We start from the raw sequence: 16,354 nt of genomic DNA on the forward strand, positions 1-16,354 counted from the left end.
GTTGTCATGTTGTATCCCAGGGCAGTAACGTAGTCTCGCTGCTCGCCACGGATTGGTACGGTTAAGTTTAGCCTTTGCCTTTCGTTTGTTGCGACAAGATAAGCCAGTACAATACCGATATGCCACAGAGCCATACGGGAAGTTCCTTCCGTAACACCTGATACACCATGGAACTCTGCACCGTCTTCACGACGGTCGCAAACATAACGTCCACGTCAAATACCCTGAGAGGACCTCCTCAACAGGCAAATGGGTAAAGTACGCTAGGAATCACAAATGTAAATGCTAGAAGAAGCCGAGTTTAGGAAGTAATATATTTTGTACTATCGGCACGGATTGGCTGGGTGTGCACTTCATATTTGCCGTTTTTCTAGAGTCGCCCACACTGAATTCGTAAATTCTCAATAATCACAAAAATGAGATATTTGCTTGATTCCTTCTGTGGGCACAGGCGTCCTAATATCGCTAAAAATATATTTTAATGCACTATATAAATAGTTAAATAATTAACTTTAAGCGGTGTAGGGTAGTTATGTACAGGGAAAAGTACTCCAACTGTGCATGCACCTGGCTAACCTCCCTGCCCTCTCTCTTGTTCTTTTTATGTGAAAAACTTGTTGCTGCGAGCTTTGAGATATAGAAAAAAACAGCCTCTGGTAATTCTTGTGGTGTAAGTAACCTCATACAATTATAAAGGCAAAACCGCAGCCCAGATAAACGCGATAATGAGACAGACGATTGACGTCGCTGTTGAAGACAGTGATTACAGATGTCTAGCTCTTTCGCGCTCGTTAACGTATGCACGTCATGCATGGTATAATTTCAATAGCAACCAACACACGCATTCAACAAAGTCATTCGAGGTTGATATAACAACACTTACTCATTCTGGACATCTCAACAAATACAACATTCACGCTGCTGTGTGTTTCAAGTTCGGCCGCTGAGTTTTGCTAGAGATTATTACTACACAATCATTACTAGAGGCGGCATTTTTTTCTCCAGTATCAAAGCTGGAATGAGTTATTCGCATAAAAGCTTTCGACGGTCCTAATTTACATGTGCACCCAATGAAGAAGTTATTACATCTTTCTTAATCCAGGTGATGTGTATTGAAATAATTTTGAAAGTATTAAGCTAATATCTGATTTCAATGATTTTTTAGAACTTAACGCACATTTCTTAACATAGCCGGTACAGTAAGATACCACTTGCAAGAACTTGTATAAGTGGCTATTTATGAGAAAAAAAGCAGAGGAGGCAGTTGGTTTTGTGTTCCTTATCGGAAACAATGTACAAACTATTCAGTAAAACAATTTTCTGAAAATCTCCCCCCGAAGCACCATTGGACCCAATGCACCAAATTTGACTTGAAGGAACTGTTAGTGAGCAAGTAAAAACAGCTAGAAAAAGTTTCGTGCTTCTTGTAAATTCCTTGTTATTCACAATTTTGCATTCTGTGAATATTCTGCGATGTATCAGGCTGTAAATTAAAAGTTATCTGCGTTATGTGGACAAGTTTGTCTGATTGGCTCTCAAGGTCCTGCTGTATATCACACTTTTTTTTTTAGTCAGAGCTGTTTTGAGAAGGTGTATTACTTGAGACTGGAAACAGTTAGTGCAGTACGTGTGCACCACGCTGTACACCCAACATCCGCAAACTTGTTTCACGGCACTGCACGCGTAAAATAATTGGAATTTTTCTTTCTGTAGCAGGAATAAACTTGGAGCGGGCAGTATACACATGGCGATTCGATCACTTTAGAATTGCAAGTAACAACAGCCGCGACAGAGTTAAAGTTCTTAGCAACTATGCCATGAGGAAGCGCAATGGAAAGACTCGTATATGTTATGCTTTCAAGCATCGATTCTTTATCTTGAACAGTCCGAAAAGACATAGCTATTTTAGCTAAGACATAGCTAAGACCAGCACTAAACATTACCCGGTGTGGCGTTACTGTGGAAGCGAAACGAAAAATCTTAAAAATATACAGTCAGTGAAGACGTTTTTGAACAGCTGCTTTGGCGTCTTGCCCCACAGACTACGCGCTTTCGTCTGCTAGCGGAAGCTTTTTGCGCCATTAGCGCCACCAAACCGGAAGCTGCAGGCAGTTTTGCAACTTACACTGGTTCTAAAAACGTTGAAAGCGTTCGAGTGCCTCGAAGCGCACGCCCCGGCCTAAAGTGTGGTCATTCTGTGAAAAGGTGGACGCACCTCGCCTCGCGCGTCCGCCATGTTTTCGCTCACGCTGCGCTTTGTTTAAACACGCAAGTGGGACCTGGGCCTTGTCGCCCGTTATTGGGCACGGCGGCTCTGCCAGTATAGCGTCTAATCCGTTCGTCTTCCTACTACAGATGTTCGTGGGACCGGCGCTTCTCGGCACCGCTAGAAGCGCCGAACTACATGGATTGCCCTGGACTGCACTAGACCATGACGTCACTAGCTGCCACGCGCTTCCAAATGCGACCTGCCACATGGATAATCTACAGTATCTGCCACTGCATCAGTGGACCTCAACGTGCGCCGACCACTTGGCGCATCACTTCATACCAGCGCCACCGCCCACCAAGCTTATAAATTGCCTACCCGCCAGCACCGCAGCTATTGGGCATGGCGGCTCTGCCAGTATGGCGTCTAATCCGTTTGTCTTCCTACTGCAGGTAAGAAAAAATTACGGAAAATGCTATCGTTCAAATGACCCGTTTTTGGTAGTGCTGCCGTGCCCATGGCTGTGTTGTTGTATCTATGAAACTGCAGTGTCTGTGCGAAAATTGCTCATGCTAGCCGGGGATATTGAATCAAACCCCGGCCCGGATTTAGCTGCCATTGCAAAGCAACTGCAAGCAATAGCGGCCGACATCAGAGACATTAAGGAAGAGCGGCTAGCTAACATTGACAAGAAATTAGATGGCCTGGCTATACTAGAAGTTAAAATAGAATCTTGCCAAACTCAGATTGATTCTATGAGTCGAGCCATTGAAGTTCTGGAAAAGAAAATGGATGACTTGGACAACCGTAGCCGGCGCAATAACTTGATTGTTTACGGTCTCTCAGAGGTTGACGGAGAAACAAGCGATACGTTAGCGGACACCGTGAACACGACTATAATCAATGAGATACTCGAGTTAGATAAGGTTGCCATAGAACGGATACACCAGTTAGGTAAACCTGCACACCAAAAAACATGGCCAGTAATTTTTAGGCTGTTGGACTGGAGAGAGGAAACAGAAATTCTAAAAAGAGGATTCAAGCTGAAAGGTACTTCGTTTGCTATCGGCGAAGACTTCTCGCTGAAAGTACGAGAAGTAAGAAAGAAGCTATGGGATAGTGCGAAGCCAAACCGTGAAAACAAAGAAAAGGTTACCCTTTCATTTGACAAATTGTACATTGACAAGCGCGCATTCGTTTGGAGCGATGAAATGAGCGACAAGATACCGATGAAAAAAAACGACCAAAATGCAAGCAAAGGTCCAATGAAAGAAACCAAGCAAAAAGAAATCCCGAGCAAGCCGACGACTCGAAGCAACGCGCTGTTAAAGAGCTAACCTTGCTGAGCATAAATGCCCGGAGTATACTAAACAAGATAGAACAACTCGAGCATATCTTACTTGATTATGATCCTGACCTTGTGGCTATAACGGAGACATGGCTTTCCCCAGACGTATCCAGCCATGAAATTGCTCCCCCAAACTACTCAGTTATCAGGAAAGATAGGCCAACTCGAGGCGGAGGGGTAGCTTTATTAATTAAAAAATGTATCCTTTTCACATGTTTGCCCGAGGTGGCAAGTGCGGAGGCTGTTTTTTGTAAGATAGCTTGCGACGGCCCGAGTACAATCACTGGATGCGTCTATCGTAGCCCATCCTCCGGTGAAGACGGTATATCTTTCATGCAAGAATTTCTTTCGCAGCATGCACGCAGCAATCGTGTGATTATTATGGGTGACTTCAACCTCGCTGATTTTGACTGGGCTACTATGCACCACACGTCTCTGTCATCGTAAGCACCGGTTAATTTAATGCTTGATTTTAACCTTCATCAGGTAGTAGCCGATGCAACACGCATACAAGGAACCACTGAAAATATTCTCGACCTCGTCCTTCTGAGCGACCATTTTCCAAACGAGCAAATCAAGATAAGCGTTGCTGACGGGATATCTGACCAAAAGATGCCTGTTTGTCGGTTGGTACTTGATTGTAAATTCACAGTTCGCCCTACCGCAGTAACCATTATCAATTATCAGAAAGCCAACAATGACACTATTCAAACGTATCTCGCGCATGAATTCCAACCTTTTTTTGAAACTGCCTCAGACATGTCCGCAAATGTAAATTTGTTGTGGCTCCAGTTCAAGGTCATTGTTCTTCACTGCATCAATACCTTTATACCTGTGAAATACAAAAAAAGCAACCTAAAAAACCCATGGATAAATCGAGAAGTTATCCAAGCGAAACGTCAAGTAAAAAGGTTACGGCGGGCGGCGAGGATCAACCCGCCAACTCACCAGGTAACGAGAAGTTATTAAATGCAGTCATGAGACTTAAAACAAAGACGCAGCAAGCCAAACAGCATTACTTCAACGTAACGCTTCCAAATAGCCCGCAGAAATTATCACAAATAGCCCGCAGAAATTCTGGAGGCATTTTCGTAAAAGTCCTGAAGCGTCGTCTGCACTAACAGCAGAAGAGAAGGTAGCGAAGTCGAATGCGCATAATGATTTCTTCCGCACAGTATTCACGAAAGATAATGGCATTTCACCTTATTTGGAACAGCACAATACTGACAAAATTGACGAAATTAACATCACAGACGCTGGAATTGTGCAACTATTGCTTAACTTGGACCCGAAAAAATCCACCAGCTCGGATGACATGAATGAATGACATACCGAATGAATTCCTAAAGATATGCAGAATGGTGTAGCAAGTACCTCGGCCTAATTTTTCGCAAGTCACTTTCAACATCTACCCTTCCGGAAGACTGGAAAATAGCAAAAATAGTACCAATTCACAAATCAGGAGACAAAAAGGACGTTTCAAATTTCAGGCCTATTTCACTAACAAGCACGTCATGCAAATTACTTGAGCACATAATTCTGAAGCATCTAACTGTTTACTTGGAAAAAGTGAGCTTTTTATCACCTCATCAGCACGGCTTCCGCAGCGGCCTATCAACTATTATACAGCTAGCAGAAGTAGTTCACGACCTCGCACTATCAATAAACAACCAAGCGCAAACAGACTTCATTCTGTTGGATTTTTCCAAGGCGTTTGATTGTGTAGGCCATACTAAATTAATTGGGAAATTGGAAAACGTGATTGGCAAAGGCGCAATATCGGCATGGGTAAAAGACTTCCTCTCGAACAGGTCCCAGTTTGTTGTCTTCGAAAACACACCATCTGAGACCATACCTGTGACATCCGGGGTTCCGCAGGGGTCAGTCCTGGGACCGTTATTATTCTTTATTTTTATTAACGACATAACTTCCAATATCGAGTGCAACATCAAGTTATTTGCAGATGACTGCATTATTTACAGGGAAATAAATAGCTATACGGACCACCTAATGCTTAACACGTCGCTTAGTAAAATAACGAAATGGTGTTCTGACTGGCAAATGACAATAAACATTAAAAAATCCGTTACCATGACTGTTTCAACAAAAAAACAGCCTTCTATGTTTACATACTTCATTATTGACATACCCTTAAGTAAGGTTTCGCAACACAAATATTCAGGAATCACGCTTACTTCCGATCTTAGATGGGATTCACAAATCACAAATATTACCGCCGCCGCGTTGCGCAAACTGTTCTACCTAAAACGGTGCCTAAAGACGTCTCCCACCCCTACCAAGCTGTTAGCTTATAGAACGTTCGTAAGACCGCTTCTGGAATATGCAAGCACGATATGGTTTCCGCTCTCGACTACCCTCATGAAAAAGATTGAAAGTGTCCAACGAAAGGCTACAAGGTTCATCTACAATAAATATAAACGGACTGACTCTCCCACAAACCTCTTGGCTGATTCAGGAATAAAATGTTTGTCAGTTAGAGCGATGCACGCTCGCCTAAAATTCTTGTTCCAGCTAATTCATAACAGTTACAAGATTGATACGCATAAATACATATCTTTTTCTCAGACCCGCCCTACACGTCACAAACACGACCGCACCATATCCGAATATTCATGCAGTAACCACACGTTTATGTACTATTTCTTTGCCATGGCAATACGCGAGTGGAATAAACTCAACCCCGTGATAACAAGCAGTGACTCGTTATCTAAGTTCGTTGAAATGCTAGATTATTCAGTGTAGAAATAACACTTATTGTTGCGCTAACCGAACAGCACACGTGTAGCATTTCCAGCTTACAATTCTGTTAAATTCTTGTGTATTTCGTTGCTGCAGCCTTGTATAGGAACTATTCTTACCTTTTTGATGGACTTGTTTCTTTGGTTTATTTCTTCTTCTTGTTACTACAGCTTGTAATATAGGTGTGTTTATGCGTAAAGTTGTGCAATTATTCTGTCTTTGTGTGCATATGTTCTTTTTTGTTCTTCCTCATGAATCAAGCCTGCAGATTCACATGTTTCTTGTACAAACATTTGTATGCCCTCCTGCTATGCTCTTGGATGAGAGTGGCAGTATTGTAAATAAATAAAATAAATAAATTCGTCGCACGTCTCGCTAGACGAGTGGATGTTGCTGGCCATTGTGCATGAACCATTCTGGAAATCGATAGGATATATTTTCTTTCCCATGGACTCTATAAAGAAGAATTTTATAGACGTAAGGGTAAAGCGTGACAAGTGACTGTCGATGAATGCCTCTTGTGCACGCAGCGTGAGTATTGTAAGCTTTGTTATTTCCTGTCACCTTTTCTTTGTTATCAGGTACATTTCGGATGATTTTTAAAATGACACGTAGCAACGCAGTTATACATGAGCCTATTACAATGTATGCGTGTGGTTTTTACTGCGAGTTGGTGCCTCTTTAGCGCATATTTGTCGCAGCTTATGATCGAACGTTGAGCTAACTGGTAACGCCAAATGGCTTTATCGCGTTTGAATCATTAACATAATTCACTGTTATTTTCGGGGTGTGCTTGAAAATCTTACATTCACTGTCACGGTATCTCCTTTGTTTTCCATGTTGTTACAATTTTGATGCTTGTAGGTGTGAATAGGAATATTTTCGCGTCTATAATAAACTGCAACTACTCACTACAGTTTCTGTTTTCTTGCAGATCAAGAACAACAAATAGAAACATTTTTTTGTTATCCGAGGAAATAATTTCCCTAAATTACTTCTTCAAACGAATGCTTTTTGGTGTACCATACGTTCTTCCTAATTTTGACGTGGAATTCATGACAGTAAACAAATGGCTGCAGATCCATGAAGTGAATGCTGATGATGAAGCGAAGGTCCTAAGGTCCATATTGTCTTCGTTGAGATCAACGACTATTATAAAGGACGGGCCGATTCATGAACAGATTGACGCAAAGACGGACAGATCCAATATGGGCAAATACATGTATGAAAATATGCACGGACGGACAGACGGGCGGGCAGATACACGGACAGATACGGACGCCCACACTGATGGACGGGAACGCATGGTCGAACAGAAAGATGCATTGACAGATGGACGCACGGATGAACAGATACGCGGAAGGGCGCACGCACGGACAGATAGAAGGATGCACGGACGCACGGGCGCGCAGATACACGGACGAACGCACGCGCAGTCGAACGGACAGACGCACCGATAGACTGACGGAAGGAAGGATGTACAGATGGACAGATGTATGGACAGACGGGTGGGTAGATACACGGACGGGCGGATGGATGGATGGAAGCACGCGTTGTCAGACAGATGCACGGACGAACGCATGGATAGACGGCCGGAGGGACAGGTAGCGTATGGTCTGTTTTTAAACCTGTATGCGCGCAATGACCACTATATGTACGGTATATGTAATACCTGTGTTTCGCTGCGACGGGGAGCTACGGTGACGACGGTCATCGTGAGAGCCCAAGAAGCTTCGCGCCTAAAAATTGGTGCATCACATGCGTATATACATTTTGATGTTTACTGCATTTTCGCTGGTATTAGCTCGAAATGAGAAATACAGCCATATTTTAAATAGGTGTTTCGATTGGAGGACTCGAATACGTGTATATCTGGCAAATGGTCACATAAAGCAGCAGCCTCGAAACCTGCGCGCAAATCCTAATCGCTTTAAGATTTCGCTAAACAGCGAGTACATAGGGTTCTCAAGCCTGCAAGTTTATGTACCAGCAAATTCGTTTGTTTGCCATGCTGTGCGTTTGATTTGTACAAAATACTAAACAAATAAACACGAGCACATAAATCCGCTATGTATAAAAGCGAATAGTGATCTCTGCAGCTCTCAGTGCTCCTATGCAGCTGTGCATTATTTAACAGCAGCCAGCAGCCCAGGTGATGCACTGGCAGTGAGAGTTATTACGTTCTGCAACACCTTCAGGCACGAAATATTCGTGTAGTTGTAGTGATGCCTGCCTACAAACCTATAACTAACAACATTCGTGAATTATTATGCGTTTTAGAATGAAAGTTCACCAGAAAGTGCCTCTTATGAGCAATCTGCGCGCTGGTAGTTAGCGCGTTGAGGAGTGCTCCAAGTAATGGCGACCGCTGTAGGAGAAGATGCACTTGTCTTCACCCTCAGTAAAGCAGAGGTGGACAAGCGCATCGAGGCACTCTATTAGGTAACTCCATGCTCCCAACCACGCTGCAGAAATTAGGTGCCTTCTTCCTCTTCTAACCACTACCACCACCACAAGGCGTCGGTTTTCCATAGCCCGAGCGCTCGCCTTCTGGATGTGGTTTTGAAAGATAGGGATGGTGAGATAGGTGAAGAGAAAAGTGTGTCGTGGTAATTGTCTGTTTATAAGAAGGTGACCTCAACAACGCCACAGGATGGATATGTAGTTTGGCAAGAGAAAGAAATGTCAAAGAGAGAGGAAAAGAGGAGTGCATCAGTGCAGTTTGTCTTGCTGTCAGTGCAGTGAAGTCTTGGTGGAACCGGGCATAAAACAATTTTGTGCTAACATTAACCGCCTAACACTGTGACGTCCACATGTCTTACGTAAAATGGACTGTACAGATGTTCGGTGTACGAGATAGCGTAAAAAATGGCAGCATATCCACGGAGTGAATTATGGGGAGTGGGGCGAAGCAGTCGTCCGTCCATTCGTTCTTACTTCTGTCCGTTCCTGCGTACGTCTGTGTAACCGTCCATGCGTCCATTCACCCGTCCGTGCGTGCGTCTGTTCGTGCGTCCGCCCTGCATTCGTCCATGCATCCGCGCCTGCGTCCGTTCATGCGTCCATCCATGCATCTGTCTGCGTGTCCGTTCGCCCATCTATTCAACACTCCTAGTACCACCATCTCGCATCTTTTCATAATATATTCCCCGTATAGAAGCCCCGTCATCAGCGGAAATGCCAAGGACTAAACGAGAGGTGGCACACGCACACTTTCTTACGGCTTGCGCTTCGGGTCTACTTCCCACCTTTAACCACCTCGAGTTCATGGTATATACCAGTTCACTGTATTCATGGCACTGCGGCCCAACGCTCGCTAAAGCTTTCTAAAACCAAGGAGGTTACACCCAGCGAGTATAACGTAGCAACCCTTTCTTGTCAGATCGTGCTCAATGTACCAATAGCGTGCCAATAGCTGCTAATGGGGACCGCAGCGTGCGCGTTACCTAAAGGCCGAATGCTCCTGCCTCTCATTCCCCCTTAGCAGCCATTAACATGTGCATTGAGCACTATCTTTTATTGTTCAACAACGCACAGAAGAAATCTCTCACCGGAACCACGTTGGAGGTCAAAATCGTAAGGACCGCTATTTCGGGTATGTGCCACTGGTGGTTACGCACTACGAGGGACGCACAAGCCACGCCATAAGGGGTTTCGCCCCTAAAAAGAAGCTGGAGTCCAAGATTAGAAGTCGGAAATAAACGTGGATGAAACATTAGTGCACGTAAGAGCAGTACCACACAAACGCGGGTGTGTATAGATATCGGTAAAATAGACGCGCCGCATACGGGCAATACCATGTCCATAACTTCAGCATGCTATATCAGTCGGGCACATAGAATCACAGCTCACCAGACAGCCTGGATGCGGCCGACCGGGGAGGTCGCGGCGGCGGCGTGGGCTTGGCGTTGCCGTCGTCTAGGGGGTACTCGCGAGGCTCGGAGATGCTGGCGCTCTTAGATCGGCCCACCTGGCGCCACCGGGACAGCAGAGACGACGATGACGAGGTGGCCCGGTCTACGCTCACAGCGCGCGTCGGGTAGCGGCCGCCACCGGCCGACGTCATTTGCGGGGACCAATTGCGGGCAGGCGGCTCGGGAGGCTGCTGCTGTGGCGGAGCCGGCTCGTGGTGTTGCAGCGGCGATCCCTGAGGATGCGGAGAGGAACGTTCAAATTCTAAGCTGAGCAAGCTTGCACGCATTCTCAGTGCAGCTCGTGCAGATGTTGTAGGCCCGTGTGCTCACGTTAAAGAACCCAAAGTGGTTGAAATGTCCGTTGTCCTCTACTACGGCGTCTCTCATATTCATATTTTTGGGACGTTATACCCCACATATCAATCAGTGCAACTCGTGCAGCACTCATAATCTAGCGACCATTACCGGGGGTGGAGGTTGAGTTAGGTTTCTCGGGAGCACGTGTAAATTCGTAAGCACGGCATTGTCACCACGCATTATCGCAGTAGCCTAATTAAAGCCGTATTACGCGCCAACACTACTGTATGATCTGAAGGTATGCTGCAATGGCTGTTTGCGAATTAATGTTGATCACATGTGGTTGGCCAACATACATCCATGAGTTTAGGAAAAGAGGCATTCCTGTATATCTCTTCCATTGGAATGCGGACGCTGTGGTCCGGAATCAAACCTGCGCCCTCGAGCTTAATTAGCAGTGCCTGTTGCACATTGACAACAAGCTGTGAGGTTGTGTGTGTAGCAGTTGCTATGTAGCACAGCAACTGCTACACTAGGTACGCGACTGGTGTGGTGTTTCCACGTAAGTCCCACGTAAGTCCCAAGTAAGGCAGAACGCCAGATGCGTCAATGACCACATGAGGGAACACGCGAACAATTAAAAAAAAAATTCCCAGCGCATGTTTCCTCGTACGGCAAAACCAGCTCTTCTGAGGCGAGATTTCACGATGTGAGAATCCATGGCAGCAATAAAGATAAAACGGCAGGTGAAGTTTTAGAGGCATTCCACTACGAAAAAAAAATTCTAACTGCATGAGCCAAACGTTTTTCATTGTATCACGCGGAACACAGCTTGTTTATATATAACCGTTGATCCAGCGTGTATGGTCTGTGCGATGTTGATGATGCGTCTGCGCATTGGGAGTGCTACATACATGCCACACTATCCTAGTCTCCATTAACGTTGTGAGTCAGAGCCTGTTCCGTCGTCATGTTTTTCTTTCTGTTATATGGTTATTCTCAAGCGCTACAAAAATGTTTTTTGTTGGTTAACGCTTTACTTGTGTGCACTTGGGCATTCGTTTCCCCTGGAATTGATCGTGTTTGAGCTGCGCACCTTATTTGTCGAACTGTGACAGTTATTCGCACTCCTCCTGTGTATGTTAATTTCTTGCGTCTTTTCTACTTAAAAAATGCGCTGCAAGTTTTGAAAGGCTCGCCTTTCTTTGACAGATGAATGAGCGAAGATTTTTTCGCTATAGGCGTATACCACTTTGCGTACTAACCAAGGGTACCAACGTTAAAGCATCGTCGTGCTGAAATATTGACTGGCACAAGGGGCAATTCAATTTACGTTTGTTCGATGCACTCGGTTTTGACAACTTCATCTTAGCTCGTTGATATTATTATCACTGCACAGTGTGCCTATATAGTGACTACTGTGTCCAACAAGCTTAGTTCAGTGTTGGGAGTCACTTTCTGCTTTTGAAGAGTTTGACTTTGCAAGTGAACAGAAGTAAAGTGGTGCGCAACTAAACAGAAGCCGAACTAAACCCGTATAATTTTGCTGATGCGTCACTTAGTTGCTATTGCAGACCAACTAACCTTGCCTCAACTAACGTAGGTGTTGCCTAATGCTGCTTTTTTGTTGTTATCGCAACGTTGCATAAAGACGTGAAAAAATATGTATTGTTTTTTTAATCTATTCACGAGTTATATGCGTCGCAACCTGGGCTTAGCGGCTAGCTAAATTAAACTGTTCACAATCCCTCCCCGTGTCATCTGGTGTCCCGTAAGGAAGTGTCTTAGGTCCTTTGTTGTTTCTCATATATGTTAACGATATTGTGGATGTAATTACTGGCCCTGTTTAAATAAGGCTGTTTGCAGATGATTGCGTAATATTTAATGAAATAACATGCCGCGAAGACCAATCAGTGTTGAATTCCAATCTTTGTAATATATATGACTGGTGTACTAAGTGAAATATGAACCTAAATGCCGACAAATCAGTTTTTATGAAAATAACCAAAAGGAAAAATTCTCTATCCTTCCCTTACAACCTTTCAGGACAACCTTTGAACGAAGTTACAGAATATAAGTACCTGGGTCTCACTATAACAAACACTTTAAGTTGGAACAAGCCCATTTCAGACATTTGGGCGTCATCCTTTCGTAAACTGAGCCTTTTAAGACATAAGCTCAAACATGCTCCTGCAAGTGTTAGAATGCTAGCCTATACATCTATTGTAAGACCTAAATTGGAGTATGCATGTATAATCTGGGACCCTTACACAAAGACTAACATTCATGCACTTGAGATGATTCAGCATAAAGCGGGTCGGTTTGTTTACTCTAAATACCGCTCGAGCGATTCCCCAACCCAACTCATGAGAGACCATAACATACCAACCTTAGAACTAAGACGTAAAATCCAAAGATTAAAATTTCTTTATCTTCTCAAGAATAACACATTGTCAATGAGACCAGAACAATACATCCAACCACTCACCACTCGCAGAACACGACACCGGCATGCCCACTCTCTAACGTCCTTCAATGCTAGAACTAACATTTTCAAATTCTCCTTTTTCCTGCGCACTGTAACCGAATGGAATCAATTACCAACATTATTCATAAATAGCATAGACTCAGTTGAACATATTGTATCTTGACCTGTATTGTTAAAGTGTTAAATGTCTTTATTTTCAGTTGTTTGAGTTATGTCCTTATTCTTCGCGCTTGTACTTATTACGAGCTTTGTAAATACGTCCCTCCTGCTTGGGCCCTTCACTGGGCCTGCAGTATTATGTAAATAAAAAATAAATAAATAAACTGCTACGCTGTTAAACACTTTGAAGGCATAACAATTAGTTCGGTAGCACACGTTTTCATCCTTACACGTGAACTTTGCTAATATGCCTGAATCTATCTGTAATCCTTTAGTAAGATTCATGGCTAAGATTCCTATCGCTTTCAGGGAATTCATCGTGGGTAGCCCAAAGAGAATGAAAGAAAAATTGCTGGAGCGGAAGCTTGTGCAATGCCTTGAATTAGAAATGAAGCCAGGTTTTGCGCTGCCAAGATGGCGGAAAGATGCTCTTTTCTGGTAGTGCCCACTTAAAGATCAAGTGGCTTTGATATGTTAATGTAAATGCTACGTTTGTTTTACATTAAAATATAGTTGTTTCCGACGAAATAACACACAGAAACGATTATCGCTGACTGAATCTCCAAAGAACTTTGCTTCCACTCAGAGGCTCACTATGGAAAACTAGAAACATTAAGACGCACTTGGAGATGTGACCCGAAAAAGTTTCCACGTTACTCCCGTTAGGCTTGCGAGGAAAACACTCCTTCTCTATCAACCGTTTGTGTTTTAAATGCGAAGCATTTGTTAGCGAACTTCGGTGACCTTATCTATCTATCTATCTATCTATCTATCTATCTATCTATCTATCTATCTATCTATCTATCTATCTATCTATCTATCTATCTATCTATCTATCTATCTATCTATCTATCTATCTATCTATCTATCTATCTATCTATCTATCTATCTATCTATCTATCTATCTATCTATCTATCTATCTATCTATCTATCTATCTATCTATCTGTCTATCTATCTATCTATCTATCTATCTATCTATCTATCTACCGGCCGACCTACCTACCTACCTACCTACCTACCTACCTACCTACCTACCTACCTACCTACCTACCTGACTACCTACCTATCTATCTATCTATCTGTCTGTCTGTCTGTCTGTCTGTCTGTCTGTCTGTCTGTCTGTCTGATAATCTATCTATCTATCTATCTATCTATCTATCTATCTATCTATCTATCTATCTATCTATCTATCTATCTATCTATCTATCTATCTATCTATCTATCTATCTATCTATCTATCTATCTATCTATCTATCTATCTATCTCATTTTGATGGAAGAAAATGTCTGAGGCCCGTGTACTCTGTTATGCGAGTGCAGGTTATAAAACTCTAGATGGCCTAAGTTTCCAGAGCACTCTACGCCAGCACCTCTCACAATCATATCGTGGTTTTAGGTCGTGAAACCAAAGATATTATCAAACTCTGACAATAGTCCAGCAATATCAGTGCATTAGAAGTGTCAACATCACTCCGAATTTTGTTTCTATTTCTGATGGCTGCAGTAGCCCTCTTGTGGGCACTTTATATGGTCTTAATGATTTATTTAACGACAACGAAGACGACTATATATGTAGTTTCTAAAGCTAAATGAGAAATTGTTTGAACGTTTTATTCAGCGTCAGGCTCTAATGATCTTTGTTCGGTCAGACGAAAGAGAAGAAAAGTGGTCCATTTCAGGATTATAGAATTAGTGAAATGTTAAGCTGGCTGAATTTAAGTCCCAGCAGGTAACACCTTAGTCCCTATTACTCAAGTAATGACTTTTGGGCAAGCTCGCATTCCCATAGGCATGGCGCAAGAGGACGTATCATGCGTACACACGCATCTCCACATAAATATTTAGTGTCACAGTGCATATAATCTCACCACGTCTTGCAAACGAAGCGTACTATAGATGAGCATAGATAAGCATAAAATTCAGCATACCAACGGGTTTTCAAGCAAATCTAGAGAGCTGCAACTTCGCGCCACACGTGATTTTCTTATGCCATCCGGGCTCCTCACCACCGTTTCGCACCGAGGCGGAACCCGGCGTGAAGAGACGAAAGCTAAAGCCTCCTACATGGCCTCCAAAATACCTCGCCGGCAAGGCTTCTCGGAGGCCATGCTCCGGTTGCCATAAAGAGGGGGCCGATTGTGCCCCATTAATTTACTCAGTCGTATCTGTCACGCCATTATCACATCGGTTGCGTGCACTTCACCTCCGGAAAGCCGGGGGCTAATGTCATGGCGATCTGAAAAGTACATCCTCAGTTAATTTTCTTCTCTTCATCCGTTACGGAAGATCTTTTTCGGACTCGACCGAAGGTGGTGGGAAAGGGGTGGCGCTGCAATTAAACTAGCCCTTTCACCTTAATGTAGAACCCTCCACATGCCAATGGTTGAACTAATAGGTAGCGTGGAACTGTACATGGCTTTCCTCACAATACAATCATGGTTATGAAATAAGTGGTTAAAGGTGAAGTAGATGCACCCACTTATACGAACTTAGGACCATTCCATGTGCTAGCCGCACAGCCACAACGTACGTGCCGGGACCCCTGCCGCACGCAAGCGGGAGACAAACAAGCTAATTGGCAACGCTCTTCACCCTCAGTTTGGGGGCGGCAGGTGTGCCGGCACGTGCGTTGCGGCTGTGCGGCTAGCGCATGGAATGGTTCTTACTGTCCTTTACGCAGGTCTTGCGCTTAAATCAGGTTCGGTCAACAAGCGCTACAGCTCTCCTCCGTAGGACGGGCGTATACCTGTGCTGGTGAAGGCACCTGGCCGAGCGCCTGCAGCCGCCTGAGGTCCCCCTGGTCGGCGGAACGCGACGAGGGGAGCGCCCTGGCTGCGCGGGCTTCTTCCTGTGAGGCGGACTTCTTGATGGCAGCCCGGCCCGGTGGTTCGGTCTTTGGCCGCTCGCCGCCCGACAGGCTGCGCTGCAGCGTCAGCCGCCGAATGCTGAACGGCATGGCGACGCTGCGAGAGCAATATGCCTTCTTTCAGCACGACGATGGCGCTAGGAAAACGATACACAGCCCTAATTTACTTCGAAGAACGTCTGAGAACCCCATCAGTGCAGGTATAGCCAGACACCGTCTAGGATGACCAGTATTGTCAGATATAAGGTAAGGGTGGGTTAATAGCAAACCTTCCATTTTGAGGTGGATTTTAATATTGCAAATCAAACGCGA

General features: G+C 44.2%; 1 protein-coding gene across 1 annotated transcript in view; it reads right to left on the reverse strand.

The window, feature by feature from the left end:
* The window catches only part of LOC119178424 (coiled-coil domain-containing protein AGAP005037), a 421,294-nt gene extending 405,159 nt beyond the window's left edge, over window positions 1-16,135 (reverse strand). The window contains exons 1-2 of the mRNA XM_075886482.1: window positions 15,923-16,135; window positions 10,170-10,464 (exon numbers count right to left, since the gene is read on the reverse strand). Coding sequence (XP_075742597.1) covers window positions 10,170-10,464; window positions 15,923-16,132 — 505 coding nt within the window. The 5' untranslated portion in view covers window positions 16,133-16,135. The remainder of the gene's footprint in view (window positions 1-10,169; window positions 10,465-15,922) is intronic.
* Window positions 16,136-16,354: the final 219 nt, after the last annotated feature.

Source organism: Rhipicephalus microplus, chromosome 1 (genome assembly GCF_043290135.1).
Source record: "Rhipicephalus microplus isolate Deutch F79 chromosome 1, USDA_Rmic, whole genome shotgun sequence".
Lineage (NCBI taxonomy): Eukaryota > Metazoa > Arthropoda > Arachnida > Ixodida > Ixodidae > Rhipicephalus > Rhipicephalus microplus.